Source organism: Suncus etruscus, chromosome 11 (assembly GCF_024139225.1).
Source record: "Suncus etruscus isolate mSunEtr1 chromosome 11, mSunEtr1.pri.cur, whole genome shotgun sequence".
Classification (NCBI taxonomy): Eukaryota; Metazoa; Chordata; class Mammalia; order Eulipotyphla; family Soricidae; genus Suncus; species Suncus etruscus.
This window is the reverse complement of record NC_064858.1, coordinates 85,104,143-85,117,508: the sequence shown is the minus strand read 5'-3', so window position 1 is coordinate 85,117,508 and position 13,366 is coordinate 85,104,143. Positions and strand designations below refer to the sequence as shown.

The 13,366-nt window shown below is 44.1% G+C and overlaps 1 protein-coding gene across 1 annotated transcript; it reads left to right on the top strand.

The window, feature by feature from the left end:
- Positions 1-4,956: 4,956 nt before the first annotated feature.
- LOC126023025 (uncharacterized) lies at positions 4,957-7,366 on the top strand. Its single transcript, XM_049784071.1, has 2 exons — positions 4,957-5,079; positions 6,277-7,366. Exon 2 carries the CDS (start codon positions 6,299-6,301, stop codon positions 7,055-7,057), a length of 759 nt encoding a protein of 252 aa, XP_049640028.1. The 5' UTR covers positions 4,957-5,079; positions 6,277-6,298; the 3' UTR covers positions 7,058-7,366.
- Positions 7,367-13,366: the final 6,000 nt, after the last annotated feature.

Here is a 13,366-nt window from a genome sequence, read left to right as displayed (position 1 = left end):
ATGTCTTTATTTAAGCACCATGGTTACAAATATGTTTGTAATTGGGTTTCAGTCATAAATATTTTTTTCTTTCTCTTTTTATCTTACTTTTGGGTTCATACCCAGTGATGCTCAGGGTTATTTCTAATTGTGTGCTCAAGAATTACTCCTGGTGATTTCTGAGTACATAGCCAGGAGTAACCCTTGAGCATCACCTGGTGTGGCCCAAAATAAAAATAAATTAATAGGGGGCCAGGAGAGATAGCACAGCGGCGTTTGCCTTGCAAGCAGCTGATCCAGGACCAAAGGTGGTTGGTTCGAATCCCGGTGTCCCATATGGTCCCCCGTGCCTGCCAGGAGCTATTTCTGAGCAGACAGCCAGGAGTAACCCCTGAGCATCGCCGGGTGTGGCCCAAAAACCAAAAAAAAAATAATAATAAATAAATAAATAAATAAATAAAATAAATTAATAGTGGCAGTGATAGTGTTTGGGGACCATATGAGATGCCAGGGATCGAACCTGGGTCAAGCAAGGCAAACACCCTACCTGTTGCACTATTTGCTATGGCCCTTAAATTGGATTTTCTGACATGTTAAATATAATAATTGTTTCAGCTGCTATACTGTGCGCTCTACAATAGTTAGAAGCATTCCTGACTTCTTCACACTAAATACTATCAGGAACTCCATTCCCATCCCATTTGTGATGAGCACAAAGGTTTCTTTATTTTGGGGGGTGAAGGTTTGGGTCATACCCGGCAGCATTCAGGTGTTACTCCTGAGTCTGCACTCCAAAGTCACTCCTGGCAGGCTCAGGGGACCATATGGAATGCTAGGAATCAAACCACCCTCTGTCCTGGGTTGGCCGAGTGCAAGTCAAGTGTCCTGCTGCTGTGCTATTGCTCCGGCCTCATAAAGATTTCTGATATTTACAAATATCCTTAGAAAGGCAAAATCATCATCATTGAAAACCACTAATTTTGTTGTTGTTGCTAAAATTATGGAATTCTTGCTATATATATATTTTTAAAGTTTAACACTTTAATCCATCTGCCAACATTTTTTTTAAAGGCTACATATTTTTTTTTTTTTTGGTTTTTGGGCCACACCCGGTGACGCTCAGGGGTTACTCCTGGCTATGCGCTCAGAAGTCGCTCCTGGCTTGGGGGACCATATGGGACGCCGGGGGATCGAACCGCGGTCCGTCCTAGGCTAGCGCAGGTAAGGCAGGCACCTTACCCTTAGCGCCACCGCCCAGCCCCAAGGCTACATATTTTTTAAATCCTTTTTTCTTCCCCTTTTCTATGTGATGAGCAGAGGCTGTGCTCATTTGGTTCTGGTATACTGGAGATTGTGTACTCTGCTGTCACACCAGGAGCCTTTTAGAGTTACAGGGTCCAAGATTAGGACGATGGTCTTGGGGCTGGAGTGATAGCACAGCAGATTTGCCTTGCATGCAGCCAATCCAGGTTCGATCCTCAGCACCCATATGGTCCCCTGAGTCTGCCAGGAGTAATTGAGCACAGAGCCAGGAAAATTCCTGAGCACTGCTGGGTATGGCCCCCAAACCAACCCCCCCCCAAAAAAAAACCCCAAAACAAACAAAAACACTTATGTTCTCATGTTGAAAGCCAGAAACAGGGACCAGAGAGATAGCATGGAGGTAGAGCGTTTCCTTTGCATGCAGAAGGACGGTGGTTCAAATCCCAGCATCCCATATGGTTCCCAGAGCCTGCCAGGAGCGATTTCTAAGCATAGAGCCAGGAGTAACCCCTGAGCACTGTCGGTGTGACCCAAAAACCAAAAAAAAAAAAAAAAAAAGCTAGATGACACTGAGTCATCCAGTGGATGTATTTGTTGTTGGTTTGTCCATTACATAATTGGGGGATACATGCCTGGCAGTACTTGAGTACATACCTAGCAGTACAGCTCCATGCATGGGGAACTATATGATATCAAGGATAGATCCTAAGGCTCCCATATACAAAACATGCACTCCAATCTTTGAGCCATCTTCCCATTAATATCATTTTGGAGGAGCTGGAGAGATAATACAGTAGTAGTAAGCAAGTAGTAGTAGATAATACAGTAGTAGTAAGTAAGCATTATGTGTTTGTCTTGCACATAGCCAACCTGGATTTGATCCCCAGCATCACACTTAGTCCCACAAGCCTGCCAGAAGTGACCCCTAAGTTCAGGGACAAGAGTACAGGAGTATACCCTGAGCTGGGTATTGCCTCCCAAATAAACTATATATATATATATATATATATATATATATATATATATACATACATATATATACATATATATATAATAAAATAAATATTATATGTGAGATTACCACACCCAAAGGAGCTAATGGGACTACTCTAAGCCCAGTGCTCTCGAATTTTTTTGCTAGTAGTGCTAGAGAACTATTAGGTGCAAGAGATAGAACCCAGACCTTCCATATGCAAAACAAACACTACAGCCATGAACTATCTCTGGTCTCCAGTGTTTTCTTTTAATAAGAACTATTTGGACCCCTTTCCAGAGATCATCTGCCTTCCTGCCTTATCTCATATCCCCTTCATGACAGATGACAGAAATGAACTTGTTTTTTGGTTTGTTTTTTTTTTTTTTTTTTTTTGGGTTTTGGGTTTTGGGTCACACCCAGCGGTGCTCAGGGGTTACTCCTGGCTGTCTGCTCAGAAATAGCTCCTGGCAGGCACAGGGGACCATATGGGACACCGGGATTCGAACCAACCACCTTTGGTCCTGGATTGGCTGTTTGCAAGGCAAACGCCACTGTGCTATCTCTCCGGGCCCAAATGAACTTGTTTTACTCTTGTGTTTAGGTCAGCATGGATCAGGGGCAGTCCCTTCGGGACCAATACAGAGAGTGTCCTGTTTGTTACTATGGGGCAAAGGGGAGGCAAACAAAGTGGGAGCTGTAGAGTTGCCTAAGTATTGCAAACACCAGGTCCTTCACTCTTCTGGGAAACCGTCAGCTTTCTGGCTTCCTCATGATTCTTGCTGAATAGGGGGCAGGAAGGGTGAAAAATCATGAATAAATCAGGTAGGAGAGATAGTACAAGAGGTGAGGTGTTTGCCTTGCACACAGCCAACCTTGATTTGCTCTCTGGAACCATATATGGTCCCTGAGCACTAACAAGTACCACTGTTTTTTGTTTTGTTTTGTTTTGTTTTTGGGCCACACCCGGTGACACTCAGTAACTCTGCACTCAGAAGTTGCTCCTGACTTGGGGGATGTCGGGGGATCAAACCTCGGTCCATCCGAGGTCAGCTGCATGCAAAGCAAATGCCCTACCACTGCACCATTGCTCTGGCCCCAGGTATCACTACTAAACACAGAGCCAAGAATAGCTCCTGAGCACTGTTGAATTTAGCCCAAACACCACTTCCCCATCAAAACAACCCCCTGAGCATTGTCAGGAATGATTTGGCCCCCAAATAAAACTAAATAAATAAATATTCTATATCATAGTTTATCCATACATCTATGGATGTACAAAATCAAGAAAAAAAGATAAAGAGGTTCTCTGGGGCCTGTGAGGTGGCACTAGAGGTAAGGTATCTGCCTTGCAAGCGCTAGCCAAGGAAGGACCGAGGTTCGATCCCCCCGAGTCCCATATGGTCCCCCCAAGCCAGGAACGATTTCTGAGCACTTAGCTAGGAGTAACCCCTGAGCATCATACGGGTGTGGCCCGAAAAACCAAAAAAAAAAAAAAAGAGGTTTTCTTCTGACTCTACACTCAGGGATCACTCTCACTTGTGCTCAGGCGACCATATGAGATGCTAGGGTTGGATGCATACAAGACAAGCACCCTACCTGCTGCTCTTTCTTTCAGGGTCCTGCCTATGCTTTTTTTTTTTTTTTCCACACCCAGCAGTGCTAGATAAGTTACTACTGGCTCTGAACTCGGGAATTCTCTTGGAAGTGCTTGGGTTACAATATGAAATGTTAGGATTAAATCCAAGTAAGCCACATGCAAGGCCTTCCCCCACTGTACTACCACTTCAGCCCTACTTAATTTGTTTGTTTGTTTTGGGTCACACCCAGTAGCTCTCAGGGGTTACTCCTGGCTCAATGCTCAGAAATCACTCCTGGCAGGCTTGGGGGACCATATGGGATTCAAACCATCATCCTTCTGCATGCAAGGCAAATGCCTTACCTCTATGCTATCTCTCCAGGCTTCCAGCCCTACTTAATTTTATTTTATTTTTGGGCCATCCCTGGCTGCTCTCAGGGGTTACTCCTGGCTCTGCGCTCAGAAATCTTTCCTGGAAAGCTCAGGGGACCATAAGGGATACCAGGGATAGAACCCAGGTCAGCCATGTACAAGGCAAATACTCTACCTACTGTGCTATTGCTCTGGCCCCCCACATACTTTTCTTATAGGCTTATATAGTGGTATAATCATGATAGTGAGTTTTTGGGTGGTGACTAGAATTAAGGTAAAAACTAAAATGTTCGGGGAAATGGAACATTGCACTTGAATTAGTTTAGGTCCTTGACACCACATGCTGTACCCCTAGGCCTCTGAACATTGCTGAGTAGATCTGGTGGTTCCTGACACTGCAGGACCAGAGTAGCTAGCACCACTTGTGAAACCCCTCTAGCCGCTCCATAAAATGAAGTTACACTGATTTGATCTGACATGCTAGTAGATTCTATTTTTCCCTTTATCTACCTATAAGCCCACTGATTGAAAATTACATGGCGATTCCTATCCTGAAATCATTGGCAGTCCTGCCTTTTTATCTTCCAGAATATCTAGTGTCCCTGATTTATGTGTAGGTCTTGAGAAATCCTGAATGTGGCAGGGATATGGGGTGGAAAAGAACCTTAGCCACATAGGGAAAAGGCCTGCTTATTAGCATAGGTCAAAGGTGAAAGGTTGAATTCTGGCAGAGAAAAACAGTAGATAAATATTTTTTTTAATGTTAAGTCCTTGGCTGTTCTCAAAAGACAAACAGTAGCTGGAGTACAAAGGAGGTAAGATCTATAAAACCAGTCACTCAATTTGAAAAGCATCAGAGGAAAGGACATACTTGAGCTATCTGTTTCCTGAGGCTTGTTTCTTTCCAAAACAGGTAAGGACAGCCCCCCAAGCCAGTAAGGGTGGCGATGAAGCTGTGAGTGGAATAACTAAAGTTTCCAAGCCCTTCCTTTGCTCTCACCAGTTTTTGTTTGTTTGATTAGTTGGTTGACTTGGTTTGGGCCCACACTTTGTGGTACTCAAGGTTTACTCCTAGCTCTGTGTTCAGGGATCACTCCTGGCAGGGATCAGGGAAACTATATGTGGTGCCAGGAATTGAATCTGGGTTAGCTATATGCAACACTTGCTGTACTATCTCTCAGACCTTGACCAGTTGTTGTAGTTCTTGTTATTGTTAGTTTAATTTCAATTATTTTTAAATTTTTGGCTTGGGGTCATACTCAGGTGCTCAGGGGCTATACCTACTACTGTGCTCAGGAATGACTTGGTGGTGCCAGAGATTTAAATTCTGGTTGGTGGGCTGCAAGGTAAATTCTTTAACTGTACTATCTCTCTGGCCTCTGGAAGGTCTTGATTTAGGTTATTACTTTTTAGTATTTATTTTCTTGTTTTGGGGCCACACACCCAGCTGTGCTCAAGGTTTACTCCTAGTTCTGAGCTCAGAAATCACTCCTGGTGGGGATTGAATTTAGGTTGGCCATCGGCAGGGCAAACATTTTATCATTTAATGATGTAGTATCATTTACCAATTTATCAATTCACCCATTTATTTTTGTTTGTTTTTGTTGTTTTGGTTTTTGGAGGGCCACATCTGGTGGTACTCAGGGGTTACTACTGGCTCTGTGCTCAAAAATTGCTCCTGGCAGGCTCAGGGGACCATATGAGATGCCAAGGATCAAACCCAGGTCCATCCTGGGTCACCCACAAGTCAAATACCCTACCACTGTGCTATCACTCCGGCCCCAATTTACCCATTTGATGATGTAGTATCATTCAGCCCACCAGGTATGTTTGGGGTTTTGGTGGGTTGTTTTGTTTCTTTGTTTGTTTGTTTGTTTTGGCCACACCCAGCAGTGCTCTGGGGTTACTCCTGGCTCTGTGGTCAGAAATCGCTCCTGGCAGACACTGGGGACCATATGGGACACTGAGGACCATATGGGATGCTGGGATTCGAGCCACCATTCATCCTGGGTAGGCCGCTTGCAAGGCAAACGCCCTACTGCTGTGCCCTTCACCAGGTATGTTTTGATGTGAATCCTTTCCCCAACCTGAGTACTGATTCTTTCAACAGGGTCATTGCTGCCAACCTAGCCATGATCCAGGCTCTGCTGTTGCTTTCTTGCGTCTTGCTGTTCCCAGCGAATGCTTTTCCAATGCAAGACCAGAAAGAATCCCTGCACTCCCAACCATCTCTCTCAGAAACTGGGACTCTTCCAAACATGCTCTTCAAGCAACTCTTTCTCCAAGATCCCATGATCTGCCAGAACCTCTTGCCCTTTGTGCCCCTCTTGCCCCCTCTGCCTGAGTACCTGTCCAACTTAGCTCTGGAGCTTGCTCTAGAGGAATCTGGCTGCTCGAAGGAGGCCCACAGTCTGCAGCTGGCTAGGATGGCAAGAAAGGACATGGCTGAGGCCTTCCTCCATGAGAGTGCAGAGCCCAAAGAGGAGGGAAGGATTGGCAAGGCTAAGGTCATTTTGAGAGATCCGATGGTATCTCCAGAGGAGCTTCGGCGGGTCCGGCGCTCAGTTACTGAGCTATGTGATTCCAAGTCTGAATATGGTTGGGTAGTCAATGAAACAGCAACACTGATAGCTGAACTTGCTGGGAAACTCCCTCCCACCGATTTAGTAATGGAAGTGAAGAATAGTGCCCTTCGAGCCTCGCAGGAGTGCAGTAGTCAGTCTTGGGATAATTTGGAAGAGGCAGTCAATAAGCTAGTGAGTGGTCCTGAAATTGATACATCTTCATTGTCTTTAGAAGAAAAGATCTATTTTGCCAAGAGTTCTGTAAACATTATGACACGGTTTATAATAGATTTGATATTCAATGGAATAAAGGATATTTTGGACTAGGGAAAGCCTCCTCCCTTTTTCAGTTTCTCTGATAAATTTGTGCTCAAGACCAGGGCATATCAAGTAATTGGAAAGATTGGTGACAGATTTGTGCAGGTACCTACTCTTCATTAGACTGCATACTCAAAGCCTAGAATTAACTTCCTCTCCTCTCAATTTGTCCTAGCTCCTATTTTTGTCTCTAAATTCCCAATTCAAATATATACTAGACAAATCTGGTAATCTTTCCCCCATATGTGTACCTTTAATTTCTAACTAGCTGGAGTGAATTTGTAAATGTAAAAAATTAAAAGCTGATATTCTACCAAATTCACAGTTATCTGCTTTCTCTCTCTTATTTTTTTGGGGGGAGGGGGCGGGATATTGATTAGGAGACACCTAGCTAGACAGAGACCAAACCAGGGCCAATTGGGTTCAAGACAAGTCCTTTGGGGCTGGAGAGATAGCATGGAGGTAAGGCATTTGCCTTTCATGCAGAAAGATGGTGGTTTGAATCCCGGCACCCCATATGGTCCCCCGAGCCTGCCAAGAGCAATTTCTGAGTGTAGAGCCAGGAGTAACCCCTGAGCACTGCCAGGTGTGACCAAATACAAAAACAAAAAAAAACAACTTATAGTGCGGAAATACAAAGTTACTACATTACCCCCCCAAAGTATCTATGAACTCCCATCACTATGCTGGTCTTCAATCGCCCCCACATTATTTTAAAATAATTTTGTTGATGGGATCGGAGAGATAGCATGGAGGTAGGCCGTTTGCCTTGCATGCAGGAGGATGGTGATTCGAATCCCGGCATTCCATATGGTCCCCCATGCCCGCCAGGAGCAATTTCTCTTTATTTTAATTATGACAACAAAGATGCAAAGAGAGAGGACAGGGTAAAGTTACAGTGGAAGCCCAATCACCCATAAACAGAATTCTCGGTAGTCCCATCGATGATATCCCAGCCTTGAACTTTCAGCCAAAGAACATTAAGAAAAACAAAACTGAACCCATGTACAATACAATTACTTTGTCCCTCAAATCCCCAGTTGTAGTACATACTATTTCTTAGCAGCACACAATATAATCTAAAGACATTAGACTTATGTAACTCCTTAAACATTGAGGGCAAAGTACATTTCTCTAGTTCCATGCACATGCTTACTAGTTTAAGTTAACCTCAAAAGTTTTGTTTTTTTTTTTTGTTTTTTTTTGGTTTTTGGGCCACACCCGGTGACGCTCAGGGGTTACTCCTGGCTATGCGCTCAGAAGTCGCTCCTGGCTTGGGGGACCATATGGGACGCCGGGGGATCGAACCGCGGTCCGTCTCCTAGGCTAGCGCAGGTAAGGCTTACCTTACCTCCAGCGCCACCGCCCGGCCCCTAACCTCAAAAGTTTTAGTGGGTTGTTTTTCTTAAGGATTGGAGTCAAGGGAACATAGTAAAAAACGGTATTAAAGTGGCATTTGTTTGCATAGGCCCACCAAAACATAAGGGATATGGAAAGGCAAATTATGGTCTAAATACAAGGAGACCCTACCCCTGAAGTTTCCTGGCACAGGACTGACTCTAGGCTCCAGGCACACTAGTTTGTCCAATTCAAGTCATCCTCTGTAGTGGCAATACACCTCCATTCCTCACTTAGTCTCTGTTGTTGTTGGTATCATGCTTCTGTATTAAAGATCCTGGAGTCTGCATATCCCATATTGTAGTCAGGATGGTGCGGAGCATCCTCTCATTTCACCTCACACTTATGGGGCAATAGAGAGAACCATGTCCTGTAGAGCAGGTCATTGTTGTTGTCAAGTCTTCTCAGTGTAAATGGAAGTCTCTTTTTAGGAGGTCGATGTCAGACCCTTGGTAGAGTCTTTCCTGGTAGAGGACTGCTTCCAGCTGTTGCTATAAAAGACCTTGGATGTTTCGTAGATAGCTTGCCTGGTTCCGGCGTGAGTGGAGGATGCTCATTCTTCTGAGGCCTGTGCCAGGTCATTATATCAATGTTCAGGGTGTAAGGTACATTGTACTGAGATTTATTAGATAAGAACTTATCTGTATGTATGGTGTTTTCCCATTTTAATGTGTCTATGCAAACAAGGATCAATGCCATGAAGCGTTATTGGTGCATCTGGAGGCAATGGGAACAAGACCAGCAATTTCCATGACATAGTTCAATCATAGGCATCAAACTGAGGGACAGTTCAGGAGCAATTTCTGAACATAGAGCCAGGAGTAACCCCTGAGCACTGCGGGCTGTGACCCAGAAACCAAAAATAAATAAATAAATAATGTTGTTGATAATAGGACCTGAGAGATAGCATAGCAGTAGGGTGTTTGCCTTGCACACAGCTGATCTAGGATAAATGGTGGTTCGAATCCCGGCATTCCAAAAACAAACAAACAATTTTGTTAATAAGGGGGCACAGAACAATAGTCCCAAGGGTATGGTGCTCACATTGTACACAACAAACCCAGGCTTGATCCCTGGCACCCCACATGGTCCCTCAGCCTCAGAGGAGTGATCCCTGACAGCAGAGCCAGGAGTAAACTCTGATCACCTGTTGGGTGTAGCCCCCAAACAAAAGCAAATAGTATTTTTAATAAAGATGAATACTATTTCATATGCCTACTGACTTTCAGAAAAGTGTTGGGGGGAGTGGAGGGAGGGATGGAACGGTGGTACAGTGGTAGGGCATTTGCCTTGCATGTGGCTGATCTAGGACAAACCATGCTTAGATTCCCCCAGCATCGCATATGATCCCCCAAGCCAGGAGCGATTTCTTAGTGCATAGCCAGGAATTTCCCCTAAGCATATACCCCCCCACCAAAAAAGAAAAGTGAATTTTGGGGCCAGAGTGATAGTACAATGGATAAGTCATTTTCCTTGCAAGTGGCAGACTTAAGTTCTATCCCCAGCACACCATAAGGCAGCCTAAGCCGTAATTCCTTATCACACAGCCAGAAGTACCACCTAGCATCACTGGTGTGGCCCCAAAATAAAACAAAACACACAAAAAGGTGTCTGTTGGACTCTCTCCATTTTTTATGAAATTAATGAATTTTTGCTGTTGAGTTTTGTGACTACTTTAGATGTATCTTGGATGTTAGCCCTTTGTTTGATATATCTGCTCCTGAGATTCTCACCTGGCCTCACATATTGCTCCTCTACCAAGGATCCCAGTTTAAGCTCCAGCACTGAAATTTTTTCAAAGCAGATTGACCCTCCCCCCCTCCCATTGGAGCCCTAGGACCTGCAGCATCATCATTGTAAGTTGAGGGGTATAAAGGATGTGCAGATTTTCTTTGACTGGTTCCACATAGAGAGCAGCACAGGGTCTGGGCTTTGCTCTACAGTTCATAGGCCAGAGTTCAGAGTTCAGAGTTCAGTTTTCTCCAGAGAGAAAAACATGCTATCTTCACTTTAAAAGGTTGGCATGAGCAAGAACAGCACCTGTATTACATGGTCTAGCTTTTATCAGGGGTGGGGACCTACTACAAACTCAGACATAGCTTTGTACAGTGCTGCTCAGAGCTACTCCAGTAATTAAGGAACGAGAAGGTGATGGATTGTTTCTGAGCCCATAGACTACTCGTGAGCTTTGTGCTTTTGGGGGACTCGGGAGGTGATCTTCAAATAAATAAAAGGGATACAAATGTCCATTTGCACTGGGAAGAGGCCATTGCAGTGTGCATTTGCAGGGAGAAGACAGTTATCTGCAAAGCAACATGAAAGTCTTGAAATCAGCCTCCACACTGCAAAAAAAATTTTTTTTCTTTTCCTTTTGTATGAGTCACCCAATCAGTGGTGTTTTGTTTTAGTAGCCCTGACACACAAATCACAAGTATGTTTTTGGTAGTGTTTTTCTTTCATCCATTTTCTGCTATACTGTGAGTTTAATCAATCTAAAAGCTTTTCTTCTGTATTCTAAAAAAGTCTCATAACTTAAAATAATTTTCTCACTTCCTTTTCTATTTTTTTTTAATGGTTTTTGGGCCACACCCAGTGACGCGCAGGGGTTTCTCCTGGCTATGCGCTCAGAAGTCACTCCTGGCTTGGGGGACCATATGGGATGCCGGGGGATCGAACCGCGGTCCGTCCTAAGCTAGCACTGGCAGGCAGACACCTTACCTCTAGCGCCACCACGCCGGCCCCTCACTTCCTTTTCTAGGTTTTGTTTTGGAATCATAGTTAGAAAAGCATAATATAAAGTTTAACACTTTTCTCATCTTGCAAGACTGAAACTCTAACTCATTATATGAAGATTTCAGGACTGGAGAGATTAGGTAAGATGCTTGCCTATATGCAATCAAGCTGGGTTCGGGGCCAGAGATAGCATGGAGGTAAGGCATTTGCCTTGCGTGCAGAAGGATGGTGGTTTGAATCCCGGCATCCCATATTGTCCCCCGAGCCTGCCAGGAGCGATTTCTGAGCATAGAACCAGGAATAATTCCTGAGTGCTACTGGGTGTAATCCAAAAACCAAAAAAAAAAAAAATCTGGGTTTAATTCCTGGTGCCATTTATGATCCCCCAAGCACAGACAGGAGTAATTCCTGAGTGCAGAGCCAGGTGAAACCCCTGAATACCTCCAGGTGTGACCCAAACACACACGTACACACACACACACTACACACACACGCACATGCACACAAACAATAAAGAACTGAAGTAGAGCCCGGAGAGATAGCACAGTGGCGTTTGCCTTGCAAGCAGCCGATCCAGGACCAAAGGTGGTTGGTTTGAGTTCCGGTATCCCATATGGTCCCCCGTGCCTGCCAGGAGCTATTTCTGAGCAGACAGCCAGGAGTAACCCCTGAGCATCGCTGGGTGTGGCCCAAAAACCAAAAAAAAAAAAAAAAGTCAAACAGAACACCTTACATCAAGGGTCTCTACAAGTGTTATTATCACCAGGAAGTTTTTTGCATTTGCAAAAGAGAACATACTAATGTAAATTTATATCAGCATCTTTTCTTTTTTTTTTTTTTGGAGGGGGATTTGGGCATACCCAGAGCACTCAGGGGTTACTCCTAGCTTTGCATTCAGAAATCACTCCTGGCAAGCTTGGGGGACCATATGGGATGCTGGGGATGGAACCTGGATCAGACCCAGGTCAGCCACATGCAAAGCAAAGGCCCTGCCACTGAGCTATCGCTCTGGTCTCTATATCAGCACCTTTTAAAAAATATTCCATCAGGGGCCGGAGAGATGGCATGGAGGTAAGACGTTTACCTTTCATGCAGAAGGTCATCGGTTCGAATCCCGGCGTCCCATATGATCCCCCGTGCCTGCCAGGAGCAGTTTCTGAGCACAGAGCCAGGAAAAACCCCTGAGCACTGCCGGGTGTGACCCAAAAACCACAAAAAAAAAAAAAAATTCCATCAGGAGCCATAGTGATAGTTCAGTAGATAAAATAATCATCTTTCCACACATTTATTTATTGGTTGATCGGTTTTTTTGACGTCTTTATTTTGGTGTAGCTATTGACGTTGATATCTCCAATTTTATTTCATTTTATTTTATTTTATCTTATCTTTCTCTTTCTTTTTGCACTCTGGCATGATTTGATTTCAGAACCGAGCCTATTGTGTGGTGCTTGTCTTTATTGCTGAGTGCTCACTGGATATTTAATTTGATATTTCTTTCTGTATTGTTGTGGTGTTTCAATTACCTTTTTCATGTCCTCTCTCAAACTGAGGTTGAAAGCCTCTAGGTCTCCGCCCATTTTCAGCGTATTTGACTTCTTTTTTTTTTCTTTCTTATTTTGTACCCCATTATATTGCTTCTCTTTCCTTCAAACAAAACCACATAACTCAATTTATCTAGCTCTGCCTCTTAAATAGAGGGGGAAACAAGAGAGGGTACCAGGACCAAGCAGATATATGACCACTAATAGTAAGCTAGACAAAGAGGGGTCCACCTACTCTAGCAGCCCGCAGGGTGATGGTGGGGTATATGGGTTGCAGAAAGGAAATTGGGATGGGGAAGACAAATTTGGTGATGGGTATTCCCCTGGTTCAATGTTAATATGTACCTAAAATACTACTATGAAAGATATGTAACCCATTATGATCACAATAAAAATTAAAAAAAAAAAAATAAGGCACTTGCCTTGCATGCCACCGACCTGGCTCAATCCCTGGCATCCTGTCTGGTCTCCTTAGCACAGTCAGGAGCGATACTTGAGCACTGAGCCAGGCACAGCAAAGCAAACAAACAACCTCATTCCTCGAATTCTACCACCAGATCATAATTGTAGCTAATTGCTTTGGCTGCAGCAATTTAGCTGAAAGAGTTAAAGAGCCTGAGCACAATTTCAGACCTTTTTGTTTTGT

What these genes read in the sequence shown, in the direction of transcription:
- LOC126023025 (XM_049784071.1), top strand. Translation starts at nt 6,299, where the DNA reads ATGATCCAGGCTCTGCTGTTGCTTTCTTGCGTCTTGCTGTTCCCAGCG.